Genomic DNA, 14,080 nt, shown 5'->3' on the forward strand with positions numbered 1-14,080 from the left:
CTCTTATTGTAGCTTGTTATGCCATATTTGATTAATGACTGTGCAAGGCTGGCCCTTTTCTAAGTCAGTGGGAGGAATTGATCTGGGGATGGAGAAGAGAGGCTGATGGGTGGGAGCTAAAACTGCCATAATCGCCAATCCTAGCTTTGATCCTGAGCATTCATAAAAACTGGACACAGTGGAAAATCCCTGTAATCCCAGCAGTCAGACAGTGTAGACAAGAGGATCAGAAGGTCATGATTGTTCTTTATTACATAGTGAGTTTAAGGGCACTATGAGCTAAGGAAGAAAGGGAGGGAGGGAAGGAGGGAGAAAGGAAAGGGAAAAAGGAAAGAAGGAAGAAAGGAAAAAAGAAAAGAATGAAGAAATGGATGGTCTCTTGAATACCAGATAACTCCATGGGTAAAGATCTTGAATGCAAGCTTCCACCCCAGGTCCTATAGGATAGCCAGAGAGAATTGACTCCTGAGAGTATTGCCTGACCTAACAAGAAAGCACACACACACACACACACACACACACACACACACACACACACACACACTCGACCAACAGAATATACACAAAATAAAAAATAGCTAAAAAATTTTAAAAATGCAAATGAGAGATTGAATGAGGCTTAAGGTCCATAAAATTTTGAGATTGGGTTGTGAATATGTGAACAGCCACTGCCTCAGAAGGTGAAGGGGAAATATAACCATGCTACAGGGCACAACAGGGTATCATCTAGGCCTCCTTGGAAAGCTGCATGAAGATTCTCCCATTGCAGGGCCCAGCTGGGCACACAGAACTAAGTCTAAAATGAGCGTTAAAGTGCACATAAGGAATAGCTAAATCCTCAGGCCTGCTCTTCATCTCTCCAGCTGGAAATGCTCAGAGGTTCAGGAGGATCCAAACGGATACTCTGAGGATACAGAGGCTGAAAATTAAAGTCATTATGTTTTTAAAACTATCAATACTAAAAGGTTATATTCCATTTTTTTCAGGTTAGCTGATCTCTAACCCTTCAGCAAGAGCAGACAATTTCCACCCAGGATGAAAAGTTAGTTATGCACACTTCCAAAACAGCTCAAAATCAAATCTTTCTCAATCACTAACCAGCCCTGCTCAATCACTTGTTGATCATCCATATCTTCTTAAATATTCTCCCTTAAGTATGAATAAATAACCAAGGCCATTATGGGAAACACCCTATTACAGTAAATCAAAGAAAAAGAACCTACATTTGAAGAAGGAGCCAGAGACAATGAAAATAGATGAAGAGTCCCACGGGAAAAGATACTGAATTCTTGAGAAAATATCAAGATGTTCCCTCAGAAGAGATATATTAGATAGGTATGCTTGACAATAAAAGTTTTAAAATATGATGATATGAATTATATATCCAATTATATTCAATGATATGAATTATATATTCAAGAGATTGGATGACAAAGTTAAATTTCCCAGGAATAACAAGGAGATGAGAAGACAAGATGTTAAAAATAGAAAATTGTGGGGTTGGGGGTTTAGCTCAGTGGTAGAGCGCTTGCCTAGCAAGCGCAAGGCCCTGGGTTCGGTCCTCAGCTCCGAAAAAAAGAAAAAAGGAAAAAAAAATAGAAAATTGTAAGGTATGAATGAAATCTAAGATGCCGGTGCTCAAATAGCAACAGCAGAAAGGAAAGGGGCGAGAGAAAAATAGCAAGAATAAAAGAGTACCAGAAACTTGGCAAAATATATGGATCAAAGGCAATTGACTGAGGTGGCAAAGGACTTACTCAAGTAGTCATTCAAGCTACGGAGCTAGGAGAGCTATCCTCCTCCCAGAAAGGAAATTCTGAATCTCATTTCCTGTAGGTTAAAGTTGAATACTCACCGGCCCATGAGGAAATGAGGTAGTGATATTATGAAGCAACCCAGGCCCATAACTGCACATCCAACACCAATCACGATAGGTCTGTGCAGTTTCATTCCAAAATAACTCACAAATATAATCAACAAAAGATTTCCTGGGAGGAGGGAATGGGAACGCATGTTTCAGTAAAGTATTAGCAGCTCTTAGTCAACAGCTTCTCCAGCATGTAGAAGTCCTGTGGTTGAAACTACATTTCAAACTTAAAGAAGCTAATGCATTTGATTGTCTTCATGATTTAGGTGATTTGGTGTACAAAACTTTCTACATGTTGAGGGAAAAATCAGAAAATGATTTTGCTGGCTTGTTGCTCTTAGTATCTCTGGAAATTTTAATGAAGGAAAAGAATGAACTGTATGGTAAAGTCGAATGGCTCCACATGCAAGTAAACAATCTAAAGGTTTCGAAGTGTGCCCGTGAAGAGAATCTCTCCAGCAGCCACAGAGGTCAAGTTGCAGAAAATCAAACTGAAGCCCTCATTATAAAGTTGGCTGAATTACTTTGAAAAATCAAGTCTCAGCCTCAGAGGGTGTTAGCAGTTAAAGTAAGGGCATTAATTGGTAAATAATGGGATCCAATGAGTTGGGATGGGATGTGTGGGAGGACCCTGTTAAAGTTCAGAATTTTGAATTTTCAGATTCTCAAGGGTTTACCCCATTTGACAAAGTAGTACCCTCAGCCCCACCCCTTGAAATAATGCCCTTTTCACATGAGGAAATTAATCCCTCAGTGTCTGATAAACCAGCAGTGACTTTTGCTGAGGGAAATGCCAGACAAGACAATATTGATGTTTCTCAAAGCCCACCAATGGTTTCTTCTAGACCCATAACCAGACTCAAGGCAAAACAGCCCCTAGAGGGGAGGAGGGCAAGATGGTGGCTGGTGAGTTGCCTTCCTAAGCTCACCTTAAAACATGCTCATGTTTTCAACAAATTTATCTCTTTTGTAAACCTATAAGCAACAGGGAACCCACTCAGATCTACCTCTCATGGACAGACAGACTCCATCCAGATAAGTACATCTGCCAACCAATAGCCTGAGTTCCTACCTGTGACCTACTCCAGGGTGGGATTCCCCTCCTGTTCCTGGGATTGGGACTCCCCTCATCCCAGCCACCAAGAACTAAGGGTTTCAAATGTACATATAGGAATTAACCTACTTAACTTCATTCTCTACCTCTAGTATATCTATATAGTCTCTGTATGTGTGTGTGTGTGTGTGCATGTGTGTTTGTGTGTGAATGTGCATGTGTGTGTATGTGTGTGAGTGTGCATGTGTGTGTATGTGTGTGAGTGTGCATGTGTGTGTATGTGTGTGTGTGAGTGTAGGTGTGTGTGTGTGTGTGAGTGTGTACTTCAGTATCTTTTCAAGACTGGCCATTTACTCAAAAATCTACATCCAGGAGACCTTCAAAGAAGCAACCCACAGATACTCCAATCTACTCTCACAGACACAGATGCTTCTACTGGACCCATTCATTCTCTCTACAGATGGTTCCACAGACCCTGGACAACAAGGAAAAAGCCAGCTGTCCTAAGACTAGAGCCATTTTCTTAGGCTTCTCAGAGGCATGTAGCCCCAAAGTAGGCAGGACATAGCTAAAGATCGAAGTGATCCTATTCCTGCTTCACTACTGTCCTGGTCTAGTTTTTCCTTTTTACAATTAAACTAAAGGGGACGATTGTTAGCATTCCTTCTAGGCTCTGCCCCTCAGTTACCTGGCAGCTGAGTTTAACTTTTGTATTGCCTTGCTATGCCCTCAAATAATGGTGCAAAGATATGGAGAGAGGTAAATTATTGACCAAGATGGCAGGTTGCTGGCAAAACTGCCAGCAGAATGCCCAGCAAATGCTATTTTCACTAACCAGTGTGGATTACTTTCTCGCATAATTGTCTCTACATAAGACTTTTCCTTAAGTTACCTGTCATAGAGACTGGTGATGTAAATAGTTAATAATTTTCTTTTAATGAGATTTTTTAACCTTTAGTCTGTAATCCATTAAGTTCACAGAATTTAGTGTTTTTCATGAAATTAAAGTTGTACATAAACTTGGATGAGAATTATTTTCAATAATAATTAACCTGGTGTTAGCACTTCTGCAAAGGAAGGGGCAGTAGTGACATGAGCAGTCACAAATATTTCACCATTAGAAGTATAAATAGCGTTATATGACATTGTGGTTGTTGTAAATATTTCAAAGTATCATGGAGGCAATAACTACTTAAAAATCAGATCTAGATAATATTCACCTTGTTGGTTAAAAGCACAAATCTTCCTGTCTAATGGGCTGTTTCAATGTTCTGACAATTTTATCTGATGTAACTAGCTTCCTCTTTGCCTATATAGTTTAATTCTGTGCAACTGAATATTATCCTGAAGTATCAGTGGGTTTTCATGATGAGTCCTTGAGCATAGAAAGATTAATATCTACTTCTAACCCTATACCGGCACTCTGCCATCTGAGTTATAAAAGACATACCACAAGCCCCGGTCTTTACTCATTTCTCATTCCTGTGTAGCAATGACTTCCATCTTGCCATAAAACTGGGCTAACTCCATCTCCACAGAAATGATTTGATGTTTTGCCCTCCACAATTTCCTTCCATATTCACCTGTCCATGTCTCTTCTCCTAGAAAACCTTTACTCCTTCCAGAAACTTCCTTCCCTAGCACAGTGTGTCTGGTAGAACCTTGGAAAGTCAGCGGACCATATTTGCTGAACCTAACTGATAGAACACTAGCAGAATCTGTGAAAGGTCTGTGTGAGGCATTCATCCTAACTCCACTGAAAGCCTAGAACCCCGGTGGAATGGGAAGCAATAAGGAGCTTGCCCCAGAAGACAGAATGGAGCATCCTCTTAGTGTGGGTGAGCTTCTGCTCAATCCTAAATTTCCTTTCCATTTTTATTAAACACATTAAAAGCAATTAAAGGGATGGCAGGATTCATATTGGAGAGGCAGGTGATCTTCCTGAGATGGTTTCACCATGAAGAGTACACATGGGGGTACCCATGACTCCAGCCTCATATGTAGCAGAGGATGGCCTTGTCAGGCAACAATGGGAGGAGAGGCCCTGGGTCCTGTGAAGGCTCCATGCCCCAGTGTAGGGGAATGCCAGGGTGGGGAGGAGAGGAGGAGAGGGTGGGTGGGCAAGGGAGCACCCTCATAGAAGCAGTGGGAGGGGGTATGAGACAGGGGTTTCCCGTAAGGGATACCAGGTAAGGGGATAACATTTGAAATGTAAACTGAGATGGATGAACCCTTCTAGGCAAGGCTGAAGAGACTACATTTTCAGAAAGTTTTCTGCTATTAATATTATGTATATAATGTATGTATATGTATATGTCACTAGGTATATAGCACGCCCTATTGGACAGATTTCAGCAGATTGACAAAGGTGTTCTGTCTTATAGTGATGCTATAGAGACAAATAGATGATTTCTTAATTCTTAATGATGACCCTATAAGAATTCCTAAAATTATTAAGCCCTTTAAAACAGGACTACTATTAAACTCTCTCTGATATAAAAATTGCAGTGAAAATTCTGCCAATCTTCAAGTATCATGAGTTAATTGCTTCTGAATTGGAAAGCAGGAATTTACAACTTACGACATATTGCAAGACATTATAAAGCTAATGACAGATAATGAATGTCTAGTCTTAATGGGAACACATTTAAGTGTCTCTATTGTAAACTTCTTGTTCAATTTATGGCTTGAATTTATCTTTGAGCTTGTAATGAATTTTTCTAAAAACTAAAATATACTTGGAAAAATATGTAATTTATTCCTCTAGAAAGGTACAAAAGGAAACTCTATGAATGATTACATTGAATGGCATTATTACATCAGAGCAGCAAGAGTGAACAAGACAAATACAGAGGCAGATGCTTGAAACCAAACATTGAACTGCGAATGGAGTCCTCAATGGAGGAGTTAGAGAAAGGACTGAAGGAGGTGAAGGGATTTGCAACCCCTTAGGAAGAACAATATCAACCAACCAAACACCCCAGAACTTCCAGGGACTAAACCACTAACCAAAGAGGACACATGGAGCAACCCATGGTTCCAGCCACATATGTAACGGAGAATGGCCTTGTCAGGTAACAATGGGAGGAGAGGCTCTTGGTCCTGTGAAGGCTTGATGCCCCAGTATAGGGGAATGCCAGGGTGGGGAGGAGAGAGGGAGTGGGTGGGTGGGCTGGGGAGCACCCTCATAGAAGCAGGGGGAGGGGGGATCATCAGACAGGGGGGTCTCAGACAGGGGTTTTCCATAGCGAAAACCAGGTAAGGGGATAACATTTGAAATGTAAATAAGGAAAATATCCAATAAAACAAACTTGTAACAGAAAAAGAATACAATAAAATACAAAGGGAAAGTCTTTACCACTCTTTGACTTATCAAATGACAGAAGTAGATATTAATAGTCTATCTTCTACTTATCATAAAAAGGTACAATGTCAGTGTATGTTGTACAAATTAGGTGCCGTCATAAGGATATTTACATAAGTGGCTACTTCACTACCAAATTTTATATATGTATTTTTATTTTATATATATTTATAAATATTTTATATTTATTTTATTTATCTATAAAATAAATATATATGTGTGTAAATAAATATAAATTTAACTCACCTATCTCAAAGCTCCCATTGATGAATCCAACTATAGCTGTGGGGATACCGAATTGTCTCTCTATTTGTGTGAGCATGGAACTCATGAAAGTTCCTGATAGCGATTTGGATACATATGCACATGTTAATGCCATCAGAAACACCTAAAAAGAAACAATGTTTAAGGAAAAAAAGAAAACTTTGATTTCTGATTATGTATCTGTCATCTACTGGCAAAACTGCCATCTATAAGATGGATGACTGTGTCCAACATAAACATCCCTTGAATATCCAAGAAACTTTACGTGTAATCTCTCCTCCACCATGCTATCCTCGCTCTGGCCATGCAGTTAGAATGACAGGTAAGCAGTTGTGTTGTTGATAGGTATGGCTTTGATCTTTTATCAGTGTGCCTTATTCATACAGAAAGACATGGAGTTGTGACATGGACTTGTTCTATGTAAGACACAGCTATTGGTTTGCTTCAGCACTACACTGTTACCTGTAGGACACATGCTGTCCAGTTAAGGAAGGGGAGGAAGAGAACCCAGAATTACACCAAGGCATTGGGTCGGCAGCAAGCCTACTATGTTCTCTAAGCAGGAATGACAGGTCTCTGGAGGTCCTGGGCCAGTTTATCACTTTGTCCTCTTTCTCTGCATTCTTTTAGACAGCATAGCTGTGTACAGTTAAGAATCCTCATTACCTGCCGATGAATGATAACTCACCTTGAATGATGTAACTAATAACTAATAATTCACCTACAACTCACCTTGAGTGATGTAGTGAATTAGCTTCCTGGTTTCCTCAACTTAGTGTCCATTTGTCATCAACCAGCTACTGGAATTTCTGTACTATCTCACCCAAAATTATATGCATATAATACTGTATTGGATTACTATTTCTTACTTGTAAACCTATTGTCACAAGAACCAAATAATTTGAATAAACTTAAGTAGAAACACATGCAAAAAAAACTGAAAAAAGTGAATACCAAGTTCAGTATGGTTCAAAGTATACATTTTTGACTTCTAATTCCAAATTCCATTGGCAGTGATGTTCTTTTCTCTCCCTGTAAATCTTTAAGAGGACATGAATTTAATTTAATTTTTAACTTTCCCATGAATTTTATAATTCAGCTCTTATATTTAAAGAAAAATCTATCAAAATTAAGAATCTTAATTGAGAGAGCACTTGTTTTACTTACGTTTTGCAGAAGAAAGCAAGCCCATGACTTCTCAGAAAGTAAAAGATATCAGTGGCCATGCTCATCCAGACCCAGTGCTACCTAACACCAGTATTTATAAAGCTAACCCTACTGACGTTTTACCTCAGCACTCTAGAGTCTGCAGCAAACCCCTTCAGAGCAGACTTTTCAGGCTTACTAGATAAGTTTTTTTTTTCTCGTAATTTCTTTGTGTGTGTGTGCCGTGCGTGTGTGTGTGTGTGTGTGTGTGTGTGTGTGTGTAGGTGTGCATGCAGGATGAGTTCATGTTTGCGTATGTACATAGGGAGACCAGAAGACAATCTCAGGTATAATTCCTCAAGCTTTGTACTTTTTTATTTGTTTCAGCAAGGACTCTCACCAGCCTGGAATTCACCTAGGAGGCAAGGCTGGCTCTTCAGTGAGTGTTGTATATTTATCAGCCCGACTCCTACCTCCTCACCCTGGAATCAAAGTTATGTGACTCCACACATAGGAATAGTTTCCATGTAGGTGTTGTGGCCTGAACTCAGACCCTCCAGCCTCCATTATCAATCAAGGTAGCTCCCCAGGCCCCTTAGGAAATTTCCCTTCATTTTCTTTTAGAAAGTTTATTAAATTTGCTGTTTTCTAATTTCATACATAGATGATATGCTCTGATTATCCATTGCCTCCTCTCCTCTCCCCCTCTCTTCCCTATCAACACCCTTATTCCTAGCTGTCTTTTTCTAAGGTTCATGAATTTTGCTTTACATTTCTTTTGACCCATGTAGCTTAACCAGGACCTTCTCTGTAAACATTGGGTTAGAACCAAATATTTGTGTCTGGTGAGGTCGCCAATATATGTATAACTGAAGGCCGTAAAGGTCATAATTTTTCCTCTCCTGGAAAACTTTTCCTATCATATTTATAAATTTAAGCAGCAGGAGTTTCAGTATGGTATTGTATATCTTTTGACCACTCTAACATTCTAGATAGTTCTAAATTCAAGGATGGAGGGAAATCTGATTGGTTTTAAGTAGTTGCGTCTAACTTCTGTCTTTTAAAAGAATTGTTTTAGCATTTTCCATAACACCAATATAATAACATAAAATGAGCTTTTTATAGGTAAATTGTATAATTGAGTAAAATGAACTTTTAATACAATAACTTATAAGGAACATCTTAGAGAGGAACGTTTGCAGGACTCTCTAAAACTAGACAGATACTCAAAATTCCTGGGTTAATATAAGTCCTCATTTTGTGATGTAAAAATGACTTTGGAGCTATGAGAATAATAATTGTATCTAAAATACTGAAAACCAACAAAAAATACAGCTAAAAGAATAAGCAATTTTCTTACAAAAGAATGATTGTTGTATTGCCAAACCTTGAAGAAAATATTTATCCTTCTCATTGATTCATAAAGTCTTTGCATATTAATAGAGTTCTTCTGCAGGGAACTGTTTCCTATATGTGACCTCTGACCTTCTATTGGGAACCCCTAAAGGCTGAGTATTAGTTTGACCTCTAATCTCAGACTAAGTTCTAGCAGAACATAATACATAACAAAAATATTAAAGCACATTCTTCTTTAATACCTTCTAAAGCTCTTTAACTTTTCTGGATGAATAATCCTGGTTTGATATCCCTAATATTAAATCAATTTCTTTAAGTCAAGAAATTAACAACACATCTATTAAAATGGTTTTCCTCTTGGAAAACTTCATGTAAACCGGATAATATTATAGTCACTTCCAGTGCTCGCTTAAAAAGACTTCCGTGAGTATACACATGCGTACATAGAAACAATCTATACCTTGATCTTGGCAAAGCATCCGGCCCCATGGGTTGCAGCCCCCTTTTCAAGGTCTCCCATGTTGATCTTCTGACTCCTTAATGATGTCTCTACTTTAAAATTCCACTGCTAACTTTTCAAAAAAAGAGAAAGCAGCTAAATTATTTACTGAAATGTGATTTTTTCAATTCTGACACTGAACTAGTTTTTTTTTTAATTTTCTCTCATGCATTACATCCCAACAACAGTGTTCCCTCCCTCCACTCTTCACAGTCCATCTCCTCAACCTCCCTTCTCTGATAGATGATCCATTCCTCTTCATTTCCCTTCAAAAAAAGCAGTGCTGCCCCATCCTCCACCCCAGAGGTATCAACACAGTGTGATGTAATAAGTTACAATCAAACTAGAAACAGATCCTTACATCAGGGCTTACTCAGTATGGGGACAGTTGTTAAATTATTTACTGAACTGTAACAAATAATTCGTTAAAAAACAAAGCAAAGCAAAACTAGGTAAGTTTCAGTAGGTAAGATATCCTAGTCAAGGTTTCTATTGCTGTGATAAAACACAAGAACCAAAAGCAACTTGGTGGGGACAAGGCTTGTTTTACAGTTCAATACCACAGTTCATTACTGAGGGAAGTCAGGTCAGAAATTCAAAGCAGGAACCTGGATACAGGAGCCAATTCAGAGACCATGAAGGAATAGAATACTGCTTATCTCTTTGCTCCTAATGACTTGCTCAGCCTACTTCTTCCAGGACTTCCAGATTCCAGGACTTCCTGCCTAGGGATGATTCCCTCCACAGTGAGTTGGGTCCTCACATCAATCATCAATCAAGAAAAGGCCACAGAGGTTACATTGGTCTGCAAATGACTCTAGTCTGTGTCAAGTTGATGTCAAACCGTGCAGCGCAACTGTGAGTGTGGTTCAATGGGTAAAGTGTTTAATTCCTAATTTTGAAGAGGTGAGTTCGAATTCTTTGCATCCAAGTGAAAATCTGGGCTTCCCTGTACCTGCCTTAAGTACAACATCGGGAGGGCATGCCATCCCATTTCTGCTTTCTGTCTTGGGTTTGAAAGACCCCAGCTTAGCAGCAGTAACGCCATTTTGCAAGGCTGTACTTAAGATGACTGGTTCAGAGAAAGGTTAAAACACTGAGTACAAAGCGGCTGCCAAGCAGGATGTGTTTGGTTGAAGGCCTGGCAACAGGACGACTGCGGTTGAGCACCTGACAATGAGAAAAGCCCCGGGAGAGGTCCCACACCCTGGTGGGGGGCTGAGTCAGCCATTATGTTCCAAGAAGGTAGCTAGGAAACTTGCCCCGGGGCTGAACCCTTGGGGGGCCGAGTCAGCCTTATGTTCCAGAAAGGTAGCTAGGAAACTTGCCCCCAGGCTGAACCCTTGGGGGGCCGAGTCAGTCGTTATGTTTCAGGAAGGTAGCTAGGAAACTTGCCCCCGGGCTGAACCCTTGCCACATTAGAATCCACCAATTATATCCCTGTAACCATGCATCTGCTTCTGTATGCTTGCTTCTGCTCCCCAAAATCCTATAAAAAGCCCATCCTTGGTTCCGTGGGGCGCGCCAGTCCCCCGAGTGACTGAAGCGCCCACAGGTGCCTGTGCCTGTGTATCCCGACAATAAACCAAATCCTCTTGCTGATTGCATCCTGTGGTGTCTCGGTCTGGTCATTAGAGTTGGAGGGTCTCCATCCCGAGGGAAAGTTCTCCCTGAGAGCTTTTCATTTGGTGCGTTGGCCGGGAAAGGAGATCCTCCACCCAGGGACCACCGACCACCCACTGGGAGGTAAGCCGGCCGGCGTCTGTCTGATTCTGTCTCGTTCTGCCCTATTCTGTCTGTTCTGTGAGCACTCAGCCGGGTCTGTTCTGTGGGCGCTCAGCTGGGTCTGTTCTGTGGGCGCTCAGCCGGGTCTGTTCTGTGGGCGCTCAGCCGGGTCTGTTCTGTGGGCGCTCAGCCGGGTCTGTTCTGTGGGCGCTCAGCCGGGTCTGTTCTGTGGGCGCTCAGCCGGGTCTGTTCTGTGGGCGCTCAGCCGGGTCTGTTCTGTGGGCGCTCAGCCGGGTCTGTTCTGTGGGCGCTCAGCCGGGTCTGTTCTGTGGGCGCTCAGCCGGGTCTGTTCTGTGGGCGCTCAGCCGGGTCTGTTCTGTGGGCGCTCAGCCGGGTCTGTTCTGTGGGCGCTCAGCCGGGTCTGTTCTGTGGGCGCTCAGCCGGGTCTGTTCTGTGAGCGCTCAGCCAGGTTGTTTGGAATTTGGGCGGGACGAAGAAGGAGCTGACGAGCTCAGACTTCTCGTCCCGCAGCCCTGGAAGACATTCCAAGGGTGTTAGGGGCCCGACTTTTCGGGGCTCAATCTGGGACTCTGGTTAGAGGAGAAGGATCCGGTCTAACGGCACCTCTGTCTGTATTTTTGGCTTTCAGAGGGCCCCGGACCTTTGCCACCTCCATCTGACTTTTTGCTTTCAGTTTGGTACCAAAGCCGTGCAGCACGCCTGTCTGTTGTTTGTTTGACTGTTGGTGTTGTTTGTTTTCTCTGTGTTCTAATCTTCCTTAGAACTAACATGGGACAGTCCCTAACAACACCCCTAAGTCTCACTCTTGATCATTGGAAAGACGTCCACGACCGGGCACACAACCAGTCCGTCGAGGTTAAAAAAAAGGAAATGGCAGACTCTCTACACATCCGAGTGGCCCACTTTCGGAGCGGGATGGCCAGTGAATGACACATTTAATAAGATCATTATTTTACAGGTTAAAGATCGGGTCGTCCACGGACATCCTGACCAGGTTCCTTATATTATCACTTGAGAGAGTCTCGCCTTAAACCACCCCCCCTGGGCGGAACCCTTCGTGGACCCAAATTGGCATCCCCTCAACCCCTAGCCTGTCCCCTCGGCCCCGCCCGGTCCGCCGGCCACGTCTTCCTCTCTCTACCTTTGTGAAATCAGAGCCTTCTAAGAAACCTGTCCTCCCGGCAGACCCAAACTCCCCTCTCATAGATCTTCTCTCTGACAGGCCTGGCTAAAACGGAGGAGGCAGAGCCGCCGGCCAGATCAGTTGCCGGGCCACAGTCTGATAAGGGTTTCTCCCCTGTCGCAGGGAGATTGCGCAATAAGCGCGAGGTGATGCCAGATACAACCTCCCAGGCTTTCCCACTTAGACAGGGAACCAGTGGCCAGACCCAATACTGGCCGTTTTCAGCAGCTGACATTTACAATTGGAAACAAAACAACCCTTCTTTCTCCAAAGATCCGGTGGCACTCACCGACCTAATAGAATCTGTTTTACTTACCCACCAGCCTACTTGGGATGACTACCAACAGCTCTTACAGGCCCTCTTAACCTCAAAAAAAAAAAAAAAAGAGTGTTCCTAGAGGCCAGAAAGCATGTTCTGGGAGATGATGGGCGTCCCACCCAGCTGCCTGAGAAAATTGATGCTGCATTCCCACTTAAGAGACCAAACTGGGATTTTAATACAGCTGAAGGTAAGGGACACCTACGCCTTTATTGCCAGTTGCTTCTAGCGGGTCTCCGAGGGGCTATACGACGCCCTACTAATTTGGCTCAGGTAAAACAGGTATTACAGGAAGCAGGGGAAACTCCCTCCGCCTTTCTAGAGAGACTTAAGGAGGCCTACCGTATGTACACTCCCTATGACCCAGATGACCCAGGACAAATGATGAGTGTCTCTATGTCCTTCATCTGGCAGGCTGCTCCAGATATCAGGACTAAGTTACAGAGGTTAGAAAATTTGCAGGGCTATACATTACAGGATTTACTTAAAGAAGCTGAAAAAAAAAAAAAAAGAAGATAGAGTTCGCAGAGAGAGGGAAGAGAGAGAATTGAGTCGAATCTTGGCCGCTGTAGTTCAGGGCCAAGAAAGGAAGGGAGATAGGGGGGAGCTCGAAAGGGGCTGAAGCTGGATAAAGATCAATGTGCCTATTACAAAGAGAAAGGGCACTGGGCCAGAGAGTGCCCCAAGAAGCCTGGCGGACCCCGAAAGCCTCGACCACGAACCTCCCTCTTGGCTCTAGATAAAGATTAGGGAGGTCAGGGCCAGGAGCCCCCACCCCGAGCCCAGGGTAACGCTTAAAGTTGGGGGGCAGCCGGTTACTTTCCTGGTAGACACAGGAGCCCAGCATTCAGTCCTCACCCGAGCTTCAGGACAACTCAGCGACCGGACGGCCTGGGTACAAAGAGCTACTGGTGAGAAACAATACCGATGGACTACGGACCGCCAGGTTCAGCTGGCTACCGGTAAGGTGACCCATTCCTTCTTACATGTTCCGGACTGCCCGTACCCTCTGCTGGGCCGTGACCTGCTCACCAAACTAAAAGCACAAATTCATTTTGAGGAAGGAGGGGCCCGAATAACTGGCCCCCATGGAACTCCCCTTCAAGTTCTAACCCTACAATTAAAAGATGAATATAGACTATATGAACCGGGACAGGACAAGCCACAATCCCTAGAAATAGACACTTGGGTCACGAATTTTCCACTGGCTTGGGCAGAGACTGGTGGGATGGGGTTGGCGCTCCAACAGCCCCCCCTTAATTATACAGTTAAAGGCCACTAC

General features: G+C 42.8%; 1 protein-coding gene across 9 annotated transcripts in view; it reads right to left on the minus strand.

The window, feature by feature from the left end:
* The window catches only part of Slco1a3 (solute carrier organic anion transporter family member 1A3), a 43,519-nt gene extending 29,826 nt beyond the window's left edge, over positions 1-13,693 (minus strand). For 2 of the 9 annotated variants that reach the window (XM_039108402.2, XM_063286728.1), the window contains exons 1-3: positions 9,512-11,095; positions 6,532-6,673; positions 1,856-1,988 (exon numbers count right to left, since the gene is read on the minus strand). In XM_039108402.2, coding sequence (XP_038964330.1) covers positions 1,856-1,988; positions 6,532-6,673; positions 9,512-9,571 — 335 coding nt within the window. In that variant the 5' untranslated portion in view covers positions 9,572-11,095. Of the gene's footprint in view, positions 1-1,855; positions 1,989-6,531; positions 6,674-9,511; positions 11,096-12,795; positions 12,847-13,656 lie in introns of those variants that run through there. The other 7 variants (XM_039108406.2, XM_039108403.2, XM_063286730.1 and 4 more) reach the window with 4 other exon arrangements.
* Between the last annotated feature and the right edge of the window lie 387 nt (positions 13,694-14,080).

Source organism: Rattus norvegicus, chromosome 4 (assembly GCF_036323735.1).
Source record: "Rattus norvegicus strain BN/NHsdMcwi chromosome 4, GRCr8, whole genome shotgun sequence".
NCBI lineage: Eukaryota > Metazoa > Chordata > Mammalia > Rodentia > Muridae > Rattus > Rattus norvegicus.